General features: G+C 30.3%; 1 protein-coding gene across 2 annotated transcripts in view; it reads right to left on the reverse strand.

The window, feature by feature from the left end:
- Window positions 1–14,301, reverse strand: part of LOC100197067 (mucin-2) — a 53,937-nt gene that overhangs the window by 12,555 nt on the left and 27,081 nt on the right. For both annotated transcript variants that reach the window (XM_065798933.1, XM_065798934.1), the window contains exons 13-21: window positions 13,343–14,247; window positions 13,091–13,211; window positions 11,750–11,896; window positions 11,592–11,638; window positions 10,973–11,195; window positions 10,452–10,878; window positions 9,909–10,206; window positions 7,235–7,438; window positions 457–5,915 (exon numbers count right to left, since the gene is read on the reverse strand). In XM_065798933.1, the coding sequence (XP_065655005.1) occupies window positions 457–5,915; window positions 7,235–7,438; window positions 9,909–10,206; window positions 10,452–10,878; window positions 10,973–11,195; window positions 11,592–11,638; window positions 11,750–11,896; window positions 13,091–13,211; window positions 13,343–14,247 (7,831 nt within the window). The remainder of the gene's footprint in view (window positions 1–456; window positions 5,916–7,234; window positions 7,439–9,908; window positions 10,207–10,451; window positions 10,879–10,972; window positions 11,196–11,591; window positions 11,639–11,749; window positions 11,897–13,090; window positions 13,212–13,342; window positions 14,248–14,301) is intronic.

Genomic DNA, 14,301 nt, shown 5'->3' on the forward strand with positions numbered 1-14,301 from the left:
GAAACTTTATTTTAAGTGTATTTTAAATGTGAAAATAAATGAGGCTGCAACAGTTTCCAATAACTTGCTAATAAGAAAATATCACTTTACCTTAGAATCATTAAAAACTTCCGACTAATACAAAACTGGAAAGAAAATGAAAAATCAAATGCAGACACGATATAACAAACTTGCATAATATAAATTAATAAACACTTAACTTTAATACACAAATACAAAAAAAATCAAAAATTTATTATTAAAATTAATATATATATTAACATACAAAACAAAAAATTTATTATATTATTTACTATAATGTAATTTATATAACAAGTTAAAACATATTAATATAACAATGAACAAGTTAAAAACAAAATTTAAAAACTTTTACCTTGAAACTAAAAAGTATATTTTGAAAAACCTAATTATTTGTTAAAAAAAACAAAAATTAAAAGAGAAAAAAGAAATACTTACGAAATCTGAGGGAAAAATAAAAGTACTTGTTGGAGATGGCAAAACAAATGTCGATGAAGGAAAAAAAGTTAAAAAATTTGTAGAAAAATATGATAAATCCGAAGTATGCTCAAGAGTGCTAGTTGGTAAAACAAACTCAGTGCTACTAGAAATCTCCACAACAGATGTTGATGGTTCAATAATGGAGTATGTTGATGTAATAGATATAAAGGAAGTCTCAGGTAAAACGCTAGTGGAAACCGACTCAGTATATTCACTAGAACTAGTTTCGGGAACCTCAACTGACGTAGTAGGATGAACAAATGCAGTAGAGTAAGATGTTTCAATATAAGATGTTGATGGAGGGAGTTCAGTGCTTTCACTGGATACTGAAACCAAATAAGATGAAGTTTTGTAAACCTCGGCTGATGTCTCTAAAACAACTGTTTCCACAGAAGAAACTGGTGGTGGCACAGTAGTACTTGCAACAAATGTAGTCACTGGTGGAGTAATTGAAGTTACAAACACTGTTGTAGTTGGTTCTGTTACAAACGATGTCTTAACTTTCTGACTTTCAGTAACACCAGTGCTTGATTCTACAATGATTGTCTGTTCAAGAGTGCTAGTTGGTAAAACAAACTCAGTGCTACTAGAAATCTCCACAACAGATGTTGATGGTTCAATAATGGAGTATGTTGATGTAATAGATATAAAGGAAGTCTCAGGTAAAACGCTAGTGGAAATCGACTCAGTATATTCACTAGAACTAGTTTCGGGAACCTCAACTGACGTAGTAGGATGAACAAATGCAGTAGAGTAAGATGTTTCAATATAAGATGTTGATGGAGGGAGTACAGTGCTTTCACTGGATACTGAAACCAAATAAGATGAAGTTTTGTAAACCTCGGCTGATGTCTCTAAAACAACTGTTTCCACAGAAGAAACTGGTGGTGGCACAGTAGTACTTGCAACAAATGTAGTCACTGGTGGAGTAATTGAAGTTACAAACACTGTTGTAGTTGGTTCTGTTACAAACGACGTCTTAACTTTCTGACTTTCAGTAACACCAGTGCTTGATTCTACAACGATTGTCTGTTCAAGAGTGCTAGTTGGTAAAACAAACTCAGTGCTACTAGAAATCTCCACAACAGATGTTGATGGTTCAATAATGGAGTATGTTGATGTAATAGATATAAAGGAAGTCTCAGGTAAAACGCTAGTGGAAACCGACTCAGTATATTCACTAGAACTAGTTTCGGGAACCTCAACTGACGTAGTAGGATGAACAAATGCAGTTGAGTAAGATGTTTCAATATAAGATGTTGATGGAGGGAGTTCAGTGCTTTCACTGGATACTGAAACCAAATAAGATGAAGTTTTGTAAACCTCGGCTGATGTCTCTAAAACAACTGTTTCCACAGAAGAAACTGGTGGTGGCACAGTAGTACTTGCAACAAATGTAGTCACTGGTGGAGTAATTGAAGTTACAAACACTGTTGTAGTTGGTTCTGTTACAAACGATGTCTTAACTTTCTGACTTTCAGTAACACCAGTGCTTGATTCTACAACGATTGTCTGTTCAAGAGTGCTAGTTGGTAAAACAAACTCAGTGCTACTAGAAATCTCCACAACAGATGTTGATGGTTCAATAATGGAGTATGTTGATGTAATAGATATAAAGGAAGTCTCAGGTAAAACGCTAGTGGAAACCGACTCAGTATATTCACTAGAACTAGTTTCGGGAACCTCAACTGACGTAGTAGGATGAACAAATGCAGTAGAGTAAGATGTTTCAATATAAGATGTTGATGGAGGGAGTTCAGTGCTTTCACTGGATACTGAAACCAAATAAGATGAAGTTTTGTAAACCTCGGCTGATGTCTCTAAAACAACTGTTTCCACAGAAGAAACTGGTGGTGGCACAGTAGTACTTGCAACAAATGTAGTCACTGGTGGAGTAATTGAAGTTACAAACACTGTTGTAGTTGGTTCTGTTACAAACGATGTCTTAACTTTCTGACTTTCAGTAACACCAGTGCTTGATTCTACAAAGATTGTCTGTTCAAGAGTGCTAGTTGGTAAAACAAACTCAGTGCTACTAGAAATCTCCACAACAGATGTTGATGGTTCAATAATGGAGTATGTTGATGTAATAGATATAAAGGAAGTCTCAGGTAAAACGCTAGTGGAAACCGACTCAGTATATTCACTAGAACTAGTTTCGGGAACCTCAACTGACGTAGTAGGATGAACAAATGCAGTAGAGTAAGATGTTTCAATATAAGATGTTGATGGAGGAAGTTCAGTGCTTTCACTGGATACTGAAACCAAATAAGATGAAGTTTTGTAAACCTCGGCTGATGTCTCTAAAACAACTGTTTCCACAGAAGAAACTGGTGGTGGCACAGTAGTACTTGCAACAAATGTAGTCACTGGTGGAGTAATTGAAGTTACAAACACTGTTGTAGTTGGTTCTGTTACAAACGATGTCTTAACTTTCTGACTTTCAGTAACACCAGTGCTTGATTCTACAACGATTGTCTGTTCAAGAGTGCTAGTTGGTAAAACAAACTCAGTGCTACTAGAAATCTCCACAACAGATGTTGATGGTTCAATAATGGAGTATGTTGATGTAATAGATATAAAGGAAGTCTCAGGTAAAACGCTAGTGGAAACCGACTCAGTATATTCACTAGAACTAGTTTCGGGAACCTCAACTGACGTAGTAGGATGAACAAATGCAGTAGAGTAAGATGTTTCAATATAAGATGTTGATGGAGGAAGTTCAGTGCTTTCACTGGATACTGAAACCAAATAAGATGAAGTTTTGTAAACCTCGGCTGATGTCTCTAAAACAACTGTTTCCACAGAAGAAACTGGTGGTGGCACAGTAGTACTTGCAACAAATGTAGTCACTGGTGGAGTAATTGAAGTTACAAACACTGTTGTAGTTGGTTCTGTTACAAACGATGTCTTAACTTTCTGACTTTCAGTAACACCAGTGCTTGATTCTACAACGATTGTCTGTTCAAGAGTGCTTGTTGGTAAAACAAACTCAGTGCTACTAGAAATCTCCACAACAGATGTTGATGGTTCAATAATGGAGTATGTTGATGTAATAGATATAAAGGAAGTCTCAGGTAAAACGCTAGTGGAAACCGACTCAGTATATTCACTAGAACTAGTTTCGGGAACCTCAACTGACGTAGTAGGATGAACAAATGCAGTAGAGTAAGATGTTTCAATATAAGATGTTGATGGAGGGAGTTCAGTGCTTTCACTGGATACTGAAACCAAATAAGATGAAGTTTTGTAAACCTCGGCTGATGTCTCTAAAACAACTGTTTCCACAGAAGAAACTGGTGGTGGCACAGTAGTACTTGCAACAAATGTAGTCACTGGTGGAGTAATTGAAGTTACAAACACTGTTGTAGTTGGTTCTGTTACAAACGATGTCTTAACTCTCTGACTTTCAGTAACACCAGTGCTTGATTCTACAACGATTGTCTGTTCAAGAGTGCTAGTTGGTAAAACAAACTCAGTGCTACTAGAAATCTCCACAACAGATGTTGATGGTTCAATAATGGAGTATATTGATGTTATAGATATAAAGGAAGTCTCAGGTAAAACGCTAGTGGAAACCGACTCAGTATATTCACTAGAACTAGTTTCGGGAACCTCAACTGACGTAGTAGGATGAACAAATGCAGTAGAGTAAGATGTTTCAATATCAGATGTTGATGGAGGGAGTTCAGTGCTTTCACTGGATACTGAAACCAAATAAGATGAAGTTTTGTAAACCTCGGCTGATGTCTCTAAAACAACTGTTTCCACAGAAGAAACTGGTGGTGGCACAGTAGTACTTGCAACAAATGTAGTCACTGGTGGAGTAATTGAAGTTACAAACACTGTTGTAGTTGGTTCTGTTACAAACGATGTCGCAACTTTCTGACTTTCAGTAACACCAGTGCTTGATTCTACAACGATTGTCTGTTCAAGAGTGCTAGTTGGTAAAATAAACTCAGTGCTACTAGAAATCTCCACAACAGATGTTGATGGTTCAATAATGGAGTATGTTGATGTAATAGATATAAAGGAAGTCTCAGGTAAAACGCTAGTGGAAACCGACTCAGTATATTCACTAGAACTAGTTTCGGGAACCTCAACTGACGTAGTAGGATGAACAAATGCAGTAGAGTAAGATGTTTCAATATAAGATGTTGATGGAGGGAGTTCAGTGCTTTCACTGGATACTGAAACCAAATAAGATGAAGTTTTGTAAACCTCGGCTGATGTCTCTAAAACAACTGTTTCCACAGAAGAAACTGGTGATGGCACAGCAGTACTTGCAACAAATGTAGTCACTGGTGGAGTAATTGAAGTTACAAACACTGTTGTTGCTGGTTCTGTTACAAACGATGTCTTAACTTTCTGACTTTCAGTAACACCAGTGCTTGATTCTACAACGATTGTCTGTTCAAGAGTGCTAGTTGGTAAAACAAACTCAGTGCTACTAGAAATCTCCACAACAGATGTTGATGGTTCAATAATGGAGTATGTTGATGTAATAGATATAAAGGAAGTCTCAGGTAAAACGCTAGTGGAAACCGACTCAGTATATTCACTAGAACTAGTTTCGGGAACCTCAACTGACGTTGTAGGATGAACAAATGCAGTAGAGTAAGATGTTTCAATATAAGATGTTGATGGAGGGAGTTCAGTGCTTTCACTGGATACTGAAACCAAATAAGATGAAGTTTTGTAAACCTCGGCTGATGTCTCTAAAACAACTGTTTCCACAGAAGAAACTGGTGATGGCACAGTAGTACTTGCAACAAATGTAGTCACTGGTGGAGTAATTGAAGTTACAAACACTGTTGTTGCTGGTTCTGTTACAAACGATGTCGCAACTTTCTGACTTTCAGTAACACCGGTACTTTCTATGCTTTCTGACGATTTAATATATGATATTATCAATGTTGAAAATGATGGTTCAACTGTGGTACTGAATGCTGATTGTAATGTAGTTTGAACTTTTAGTGTTTCCGTTTCCACAGATGGAGGTAATATATTTGTACTCATTAAATGTATTGACTCTGATGATCGGATTTGCGATGAAACTATGCTATTTAGCATTGCTGAAGAACTTAGTATCTCAGCAGTACTACCTAATAATGGAGTTTTTGTTGTTTGTGGAGTAGAAGAAATTAAATATGAGGAAAAAATAGATGGCACCATTGTACTGGATGATTTTTGAATAACAGATGAAGAACACAATATATTATCTTTTTCAGTAATATTTTGACAATGATGGCCATCATCATATGTTCCTTCAGGACAGCCACATCCCTCAACAATAGCACCCTTACAGCATCGCTCTTTTGGATCACATTGTTTTTCCTCTTTATTACAAGTTTGTGGGATTTTGTTATCTGCATAATATCCATATGAATGTCCACAGGGATCACAACAATCCAATTCTAAAGTTATATCATCAAAATGTTGCATTAATGTAATTATTTAAACTTTTATATATGTATATATATATTTATATATATAGACATATATATTTATATATATATGTATATTTTTATATAAATCTCTATAATTTAAATATATATAAATATATTGTTTTATAGAGTAGATTGAGGCTTCAGTATGTTTTTATAGAAATATATATAAAATTAATTTGGCAAAAAAAAAATAAAAAAAAGTTTAAAGAAAATATTAGTACTGTCTAAACTAGTTCTTTCCATTTAATAATCCTCATACTAATTAGTACTAATCCAATTAACAACCCACATATTTATTGATGTGTATTAACATAGATCATCCAGGTCATATATTTAAATTTGGAAAATTTTTTAGGTAAAATATAAAAAAAAATCTGGAATAAAATTTCACTTATTTTATTTTTTCTTTTTTTTTTTTAATTTTATTTATTTTAGTTGCGCCAAGAAGTCCTAATGGTTTAATCACAAAGCACCACGGAAGAGCATTTGAAAGGAAGTTCATGCCTCCTTTCTTTATAAAACTTACCTCGAGGTGACGTTGAACAAGGATTGTTAGCTTTTGAAGCAAGCACGGTAACCACTGCGCTACGGCTGCTCCATATCATATATTAAAATTACCAGAGAATCTTAGTAGCATTATTTACAAATAAACCTAACAATAATTAGAAATACTTAAGTTTTTTTCATGTAGCAGGATTAAATTTATTAACAGTATAGAAAGATTTTTCTCTTTTTAAAAGCCATAATGATCAAGGGTTGTAGATGCAAGTAGAAATGTTGCTTTTTTTTCAACATTTCTACTTGCATCTACAACCCAAAACATTTCAAATGAATTTGAATTTTGCTTTTAGCTGAGTTGTTTCCAATAGTTTTCTAAACTTTTCTTAATTTTTCTATGGCAAATGAAAAAGCTTAACAAACAAATATATTACAAAAAAATAAACCTAAATTTGTATGTATGGAAAATGTTTTGAATATCAGGAAAAACTACAAGTTGAGAAAAATATCTGGAATTTTGGAAATATCTGGAAAAGATAATTCCTGATTAACGACTTTACTATTATGTGAACCTTTATATCTTATGTATACAATTTTTACTCCAGTGCTTTTTCAAAAATAAAAGTAAAAGAGAAGAATTAAAAAAAATAATTTTATTGTAAAAACATCTCTATGGCTACACTTATCTATGGCTATATCAGTGTGATGTCATTAATGACATTTCATTTGTACTTGAAAGTAATAATAAGTCTACCTAACATCCTTCTTAGAATAGCTAATGTACTTACTGCAAAGTCCTTCTCTTCTCCAATATATTGGGACACCATGCCTGTTACATTCCTGAACATATGCTGATACTGCAGAGCAAAAGCAAGCACAATCACCCCCAGACTTGCACAAGCAAGTTTCTTGCATGCAAGATTCGACAAAAGGTTCTGGATTAACAGCTTTATGACAAGTAGTGAAATTTCCTGTTTTAATGATGTTACATCCTAAAAAAAGTTAAAATCTTCCTTTTAGATAAAATCCTAAAGACAATATTTCATCAAACATTATATTATATTGCCAACATCACTTTGTTGCACACTGACAAAATTTGTTGACCAAAATTAATATTTATGTAGGAAAAATCATATTTTCTAGCATACTTTTGCAAAATGTTTCATTGGTTTTTATAATAAATTAAAAAATGACAAGTATTTCAGTGCAATAACTGTAAGAAATAAATGAATTTATTAACATAAATATTATAACAATTTTATAATCATATCATTTGTCCTTTCTCTTTCTCTTATATTCTTCATCCTCTTGCTCATCTTGGATAAGTCATGGAATCATAGTCTGACCCAGACTCCTGCCATTTTTGTCAGAATTCTGAATACTCTGTAACCTGTTTCCCAAAATTTTTAAATTTAACATATATTCTTTTAATGTAGTTGAAAAGTGTACCATATTTAGCTTAAGTGCTGCACTCAAGATATCATTCACTTTAAAAATTAAATTTCAAACAAGAAAAAGAATGATCCTATTTAGGAACATAAATTAGAGTGCTAAGTAAATAAAACTGCTAAATACAATCCACTATTTTGATGTACACATTTTAACAATTGATGGAAGCTACACAATTATTTTTTCCTTACTTTTTTTTAAGCTTAACACCCATCGCTCTGCACTTGCATGGTTTTAGATGGGTTCCCATAATGACATTTTTTTAACATAATGACATTTTTTCCTACTATAACCTGATTTGCAAATCAGGAGTGTTTTTATTGTGATAATACTACAAAGAGGAATACCATCTGAGGTTTATGAACTCCTCCTAGTCTTACCCAAATAAAATTTAATAGCCATTTTGCTCTAAAAATTCATTTTATTCCTAAATTTTAAACTAATTCAAAACTCATCTCAAAAAATTAAAAATATTGAAATTGATTCTGAAAGCCCTGAAAAAAAAAAAGAACCGTAAAAAAGCTATAGTTCAGTTCTTGTGATGAAAAAATAAAGAAGTAATGAAATTTTTAATTCAACAAAATCTACTCTTAATTTTAACACTAATAAACACTTTTACTATGTGTTCTTGTTTGTTCTTGTTTGTTCTTGTTTGTTCTTGTTTGTTCTTGTTTTCTAAGCAAATTTAAAAGTAGCTTAAAAGTTAATTTAAAAAAAGCTTAGATAATTATTGATGTTTTGTACTTACTAAAAAATTATTGTAAGAATAATTAAAAAAACAATAGACAAAAATCAAAAATAAACTCTAAAAATAAATTTTCAGGCCTTTAAATGTGATTTGATAATTACAATATTAATTTTTTAAAACAAAAATTTTGTTAACATAGTATACAAGAAAAATTTGAAATTACTCACGTGGATCAAGAAAGTTTACTAAACAAAAAATCTGAATTAATTTCTAAATGCAGACATGAAAATAAGTACCTCTTAAAAAATTATAAAAACAAATGACCAGACTAAAATTATCTTAATTCTAAAGAACTCTTTTTCATATTTAACTTTTTAGTTTTAATGTAGTTGATGCAATAACTAAAAAATAACTACAGTTAATACATAATTAATTATTACGATTCCCAACTTCCTGTGAAATATTTTTGTTATAATTTAAATTTTTTGATGCTTAGGCATTCCCCCTGATGAACCTACTGATGGAGAAATAAGTTGTTGAAGAAAAAATTAGATAAGTGTTTTTACTAATTTATTATCACTCTGTTCTTTAAGAACATTGAGCGCTCTATTTGTTGAATACACTAACTATATACTTATATATTATATTATATATATATATATATATATATATATATATATATATATACATATATATATATATACATATATAGTTCTATAGATTGTTGCATTTGGGAAGCACGGAAGGAAAAAAATGATTCTTACGCCAACAAATATGTCACTTTTAATTACTTTTGACTTTCGTCCAACATTTGCGTGTTGGACGAAAGTCAAAACCATTAATTTAATTACAAATTAATCGTTTTTTTAAAAAACCGCAAAAATGCAAATTTAATTGACCAGAATGTTTTTAAAAACATTCTGAATGTTTTTAACAATATAAACAATGTTTTTATTTTTATTTAATTTAATAAAATGTTTTTATTTTTGTTTTTTTACTGTAAATCAAGCGCGGAGTGTTGCTACATCGACATATATATATATGTATATATATTAACATATATGTAATAGATACATTTATATATATATATGTAATATATATGTGTCATAAATATGATATATAAATAAATATATACATATATATTTATATATGTAATATATATATTTGTGTAATATATATATTTGTGTAATATATATATTTGTGTAATATATATATATATATATATATATATATATATATATATATATATATATATATATATATATATATATATATATATATATATATATGTGCATGTGTGTATATACTAATATTTTTATAATTACCTTTCTGTGCCCAAGGAAGATATTCTGGATTAGCAGTACATGTATCTAAGTCTATTGGTGGTGAACAACTAGATGCTTCATCAGTCCAAGACTTTGCAAACTGCAAAGCATTATCAGCTGGCAAATTATCAAGTTTTTGAAAATCATCTTCATCTTTACCATTAAAATTTCCGCAAAGACCAGCAAAATTTCCACTCCATTTATGTTTAACACCAGGTATAACATAGACACGATTGTGTTGATCATATTTAACTGTATAATCCAGCTGATACGCACGTACAATAATGAACAATCCAGACTAATGTTAATAAAAATGTTATAAAACTATTGATGCAAAAATGTTATAAAACTAATCAATATCAAAATGTTAATCATTTTATTATTATTGTTGTTATTACTATTATTATTATTATTATTATTATTATTATTATTAATATTAACAGTAATAGTAATATTCTATATTATTTATAAAATTATTGTTACTGTTATTAATTTATATAAAGATTTTTTTTAACCATTAAAAAAAAAACTTGTAGAAAATACCTTAAAAATTTCAAGTCCATCAATAACATTTTTTAATGGCTGAGGATAATTTCCTTTTTTAAAAGAAAGTTTTTTTTCATGATGATAAACATCAACATTTTCTTGTAGCAAAACAATTTCTGCCATACTTCCATCATTCATTCGCATCTCAATTGTTACTTCTTTGCACATATATTGCTCATAACTATCGATGCATTTTGTATTGCGAACTCGTACATTAAAGTTTGCTTGAAGTAGGTCACAGAACTGACTTGGACCATTTTTTTTACAATCAGACATCATTATATATTGGCATTTTCCACCATCAAACTTATACATTTTCCCATCAAATGTACGATAATGCATTTGACCAAATGCTGCACAATCATACTGAGGCTTAGCATCTACACCAGAAAGCTGTTTCCAAGTTCGATCACCATTGCATACCCTGACAAAAAATATTATTCATGCAGAATAAAAATTTGAAAAATAATATTCTACACAAAAGTTCTTCTAACATTAAATAGTAAAAATATTTTTACTTAGCACAATCTGAAGGAGAAGTATCACCCATATTGTAAAATTGGTCAGCCTCTTTGCACTGACACTGAGTGTTTGGCTCAACACATGATCCATTTTCATGCATAACTTTTCCATCTCGACAAAAACAGCCTGATTGACATCGCAAATCTTGTTTACTAAGTTTAAAGTTTGAACAAGTCAAGCCACAATCAGAATATTGAAGACCTTTTTCTTCACAATGACCTAAAAAATAATTTAACAAGTAATGGTAAAGAAATGTTTTTAGTTACAATTTTACACACACGGAATACAAATTTATAATGTATATATTATGCCAATACAAAAAATCATTGAAAAATGTTAATGGCCTCTAAAATTCCAGCAAATTATTAAGAGAGAAGATTCTTTTCTCTTTTTAATGTGCTTCTAAAATTTTGCAAAAACAAAATTTCCTATGCAACACATTAGGAAATTGTTTAGGAACATGAAAGATTTATTGAAAAGGCTTAAGCCTGATAATGCAGTAAGGGCTCAGAGCCCAAAAATAACTTTTAACCAACACAAGTTTTTTTAAAGAGAAAAAGATCTTTATAAAAGTCATTGTTAGAAGTAACTTTAGCATGCATAATAAAATCTAACCTTCACAGTTTATATTTGTACATTCAAATTTTCCTCCAACACATGTACTAAAAAAATATTTTACCAAATATTTTATTTAAAAAACACAAGTGTAATTTGAATTAATATTTTTGAAATGGAAAAAACAAAAACGTTTAAATAATAAAATAAATAAATACCAGTTATTACAGCGGTCTTGTCTTGTTTCACCAAATTGATAAATAAGATTGTTATGAAAACATGGACATTTTTCTTTTTTCACACATTCTTGATTGTTATCTTCAAAATAACCTTCTGGACAGAAGCATCCTTCAACACAGCCTCGACTACAAGTAAGAAATTTAAATTTGTTTTGACAATCTACAAAAATGTCCTTATATACCAACTTTTACAAACTTTACAAAAAAAATTACAAATTAAAATAAGCAACAATTTTAACATGTACACTATTAAAATCAAAGTTTTATAGCATTAAGTAAAAAAGAAAAATTTTTAGTCCAACCTAGTAAGAAAACTATAATTAAAATATTCTTAATGAACATTAATAAAAATAGATAATAATAAACTATAAACTAGCCTGTCAAAAATACATGTGACTTTAAAACATGTAATTTTGCATATATTTATTTTTAATTCTAAATTTTGATTTAATTAATTAGTTTCTTCAGTTAGTGTTTAAAGTTAATATTATTTAATCTTGAAATACTTTATAACATTTGTTAAATTATCTTACAACATGAAAAAATAATAGTTCTTTACTAAGTAAAAAACTGAAAAAAAAAAATTATTTTTATTTTTGGATATTAAATCAATCAATTTTTTAATCTGGTATATAGAAAGCTCTTTTTGCTTTAACATAAAAAAAAAATCATTATACATAATATATTATCAAGAATTTAGGACACTCACAATATCAATATCAAGAAACTCTCATTCTATGCACTATAACACAAACTTCAGATACCTTCAAACCAATTACCATTACACACACTCCAGATACTCTTAGACCATATACCATTACACACACTCAAGACATTCTCACACCATGCACTATAATACCCTATCAAGACTCTCACATTGCACACCATTACACACATCTAAGATACTCTTACATTATGTACTATAATACACACTCAAGATACTCTCACGCCACACACCATTACACACATTCAGGATACCCTCACAACACTTAAAAAGTTTTTGACTGAGCTTAATGAACATTCAACTGGCATTATTAAAATACTCTGTTTTGGATAACAATTTTTTATAAATATTTCTTTCGAAAAAATTGTCAAGAGAGTCAAAAAAAAAAGAAAAAAAGAAATCATGTCCGTTAATAAGCATTTATACTAAAAACATTTGAACTAAAGTTGACACCATTATTAAAGTTTTCTTTTATAATATTTAAAATTTTTAAAAGAAAAAGTTCTTCTCATTTACAAAGTCTCTTTACCACTTATGCATAGATTTCTATATTTTAACCAAAATGTTTTAAAATACTAAAAAAATATACAACTTACATTGAACAAGCATCTGTATCATTAGTTGAAATATCCAGACATGTAGCTGGACACTTTAATGTTAACCCGCTTACATCTGTATTGCATTGTCTATTAATTTTTGGTGCAGGACAATTCATAGCTTAAAAAAATGAAAATTTTTTAAAAAATCAAAAATTTACCTTCGAAGTTTAAGGAACTTTAAAATAAATCATGTTTTAAAAAAAACATTATTGCATAAAGATTAAAAACATAAGTATATAAAATTCTTACAGCATTCTTTTGTTTCATCTCTCCATCCATGAACTAAAATCCCTTTATCCATGCATAGCTTTGCGTATTGAGAAACTACACTACAATAGCAGTTTTGACATTTGCATGCATCTTGCAAACAACTTTCATAGTGAAAAGATGGCGGAACAACATTATGACATGCAGCAAAAGGCCCAGATAAATTGTTTATAATGCTACAACTATCTTTTGCATAGGGTAAATTAGTTGAATAAATCTGACAAGGTTTTTCACTGGTTTCCCAAAGAGATGAATGGCATTTTAATGGATCTTGGTTCACATCATTATCACTATATATCCAAGCTTGTGTGAATGCTGTCACACTTGTTTCAACTGAGTCAGACCGAGTGTGAAAATCATCTTGCTTATTTTGATTGTAAGTCCCACATAAACCACATGTTTGATTTTCAAACTCATGGCCTACTGTAATGTAAATGTTCTCATTTGTCCAATGAATCATAAACTTTGTTTTCTGATACTGAAAAACAACATTTTCATCTCCAATAATTGCAATCTGGTATTGATCAGTAATAACAAATGAGGTTTCAACTCCATTTACAGTAACTAATGGGTATTTCCTTGAATTTTGGCTTCCATCAGAAATTGAATCAAAGTTTATTCTGGTATTTATTGAAGTAAGGTTTACCAGCAATGATCTGACACAGGAGGTATATAATGTGTTATCGCTACATTTTGAATTTTTTACAATAATCTCAAATTCCTTTTTACCGGTACCATAATGGCAGTGGTCCACTAATACATAGCTACATTGACCATACATGTCATATTGTTTACCATCAAATGTTTTAATATGAGGATCCCCATAGATATGACAAGATGCAGCACATGGTTTTTTAGAGCATGACCATGCCCCACCATTGCATGTACTAAATTTTTTTAATTACAAAAAATTTAAACTATTTTATAAACTAATAAAAAAT

Source organism: Hydra vulgaris, chromosome 06 (assembly GCF_038396675.1).
Source record: "Hydra vulgaris chromosome 06, alternate assembly HydraT2T_AEP".
In the NCBI taxonomy this organism is placed as follows: domain Eukaryota; kingdom Metazoa; phylum Cnidaria; class Hydrozoa; order Anthoathecata; family Hydridae; genus Hydra; species Hydra vulgaris.